General features: G+C 70.1%; 1 protein-coding gene across 1 annotated transcript in view; it reads right to left on the bottom strand.

Moving 5' to 3' along the window:
- Positions 1-695, bottom strand: part of SORCS2 (sortilin related VPS10 domain containing receptor 2) — a 145,861-nt gene that overhangs the window by 1,525 nt on the left and 143,641 nt on the right. The window contains exon 24 of the mRNA XM_015561558.1: positions 372-558. Within this exon, the coding sequence (XP_015417044.1) occupies positions 372-558 (187 nt within the window). The remainder of the gene's footprint in view (positions 1-371; positions 559-695) is intronic.

Raw genomic sequence — 695 nt, 5'->3', positions numbered from 1 at the left:
CGGTCACTGCCCACCGGCCCAGCAGCGTCTCCACGGCCGTTGGCCTGCTATGGTCTCGTTTATCTGAGGGTCCTGGCCCTGCTCATGGGGGGGACGTGGCCCCGGCACCTTGGAGTCCCCGCGCCTGTCACCCCGCAGGCCTGCCCCCCGGCGAGGCCACCACGTGGGAGTGTCCTGCTCACTGCAGACGTGTGGTCACGGATGGGGCTGATCTCTGCACTGTCCTGACCCCGTGCCCCGGGTCCCAGGTCGGCAGCACCCCCACAGGGCGGCTGGGACCCCTCAACCAGCTCCAGCTGATGTCTTGGGACAGGAGGGGGCCTGTCTCTGCCTGGGGAGCTGGTTGCGCCCCGGGGCCCCCACACCCCTACTCCCCCACACTGTGACCTTGGATGTGACCTGGGAGGCCACGTGGGCCCAGAGGGTGCGGCCACGAGGGGCGTGGGGGAGCCCGTGGCTGCGTCGATGAGACCGAGAAGGGACCAGCACTGAGGCTGCCACGGTGGGCAGCCCCGGCTCGATCACCGTCACCAGCAGCTCCGCGGGGATGGCTGTCTCCTGGGGGCAGACACGATGCACACGCCTTCGCTTTTCCCACTCGCGCCCCCGGAACCCCGTCCCCCCTCCTGCCTCTGTCCTATAAGCCATTCCCGACCCCGCACACCATCCCCACGGGGATGGCCCTGAGCCCCACG

Source organism: Myotis davidii, unplaced genomic scaffold, assembly GCF_000327345.1.
Source record: "Myotis davidii unplaced genomic scaffold, ASM32734v1 scaffold937, whole genome shotgun sequence".
NCBI classification, from domain to species: domain Eukaryota; kingdom Metazoa; phylum Chordata; class Mammalia; order Chiroptera; family Vespertilionidae; genus Myotis; species Myotis davidii.
Note: the sequence above shows the minus strand (reverse complement) of the source record. Positions and strands in the feature narration are given on the sequence as shown.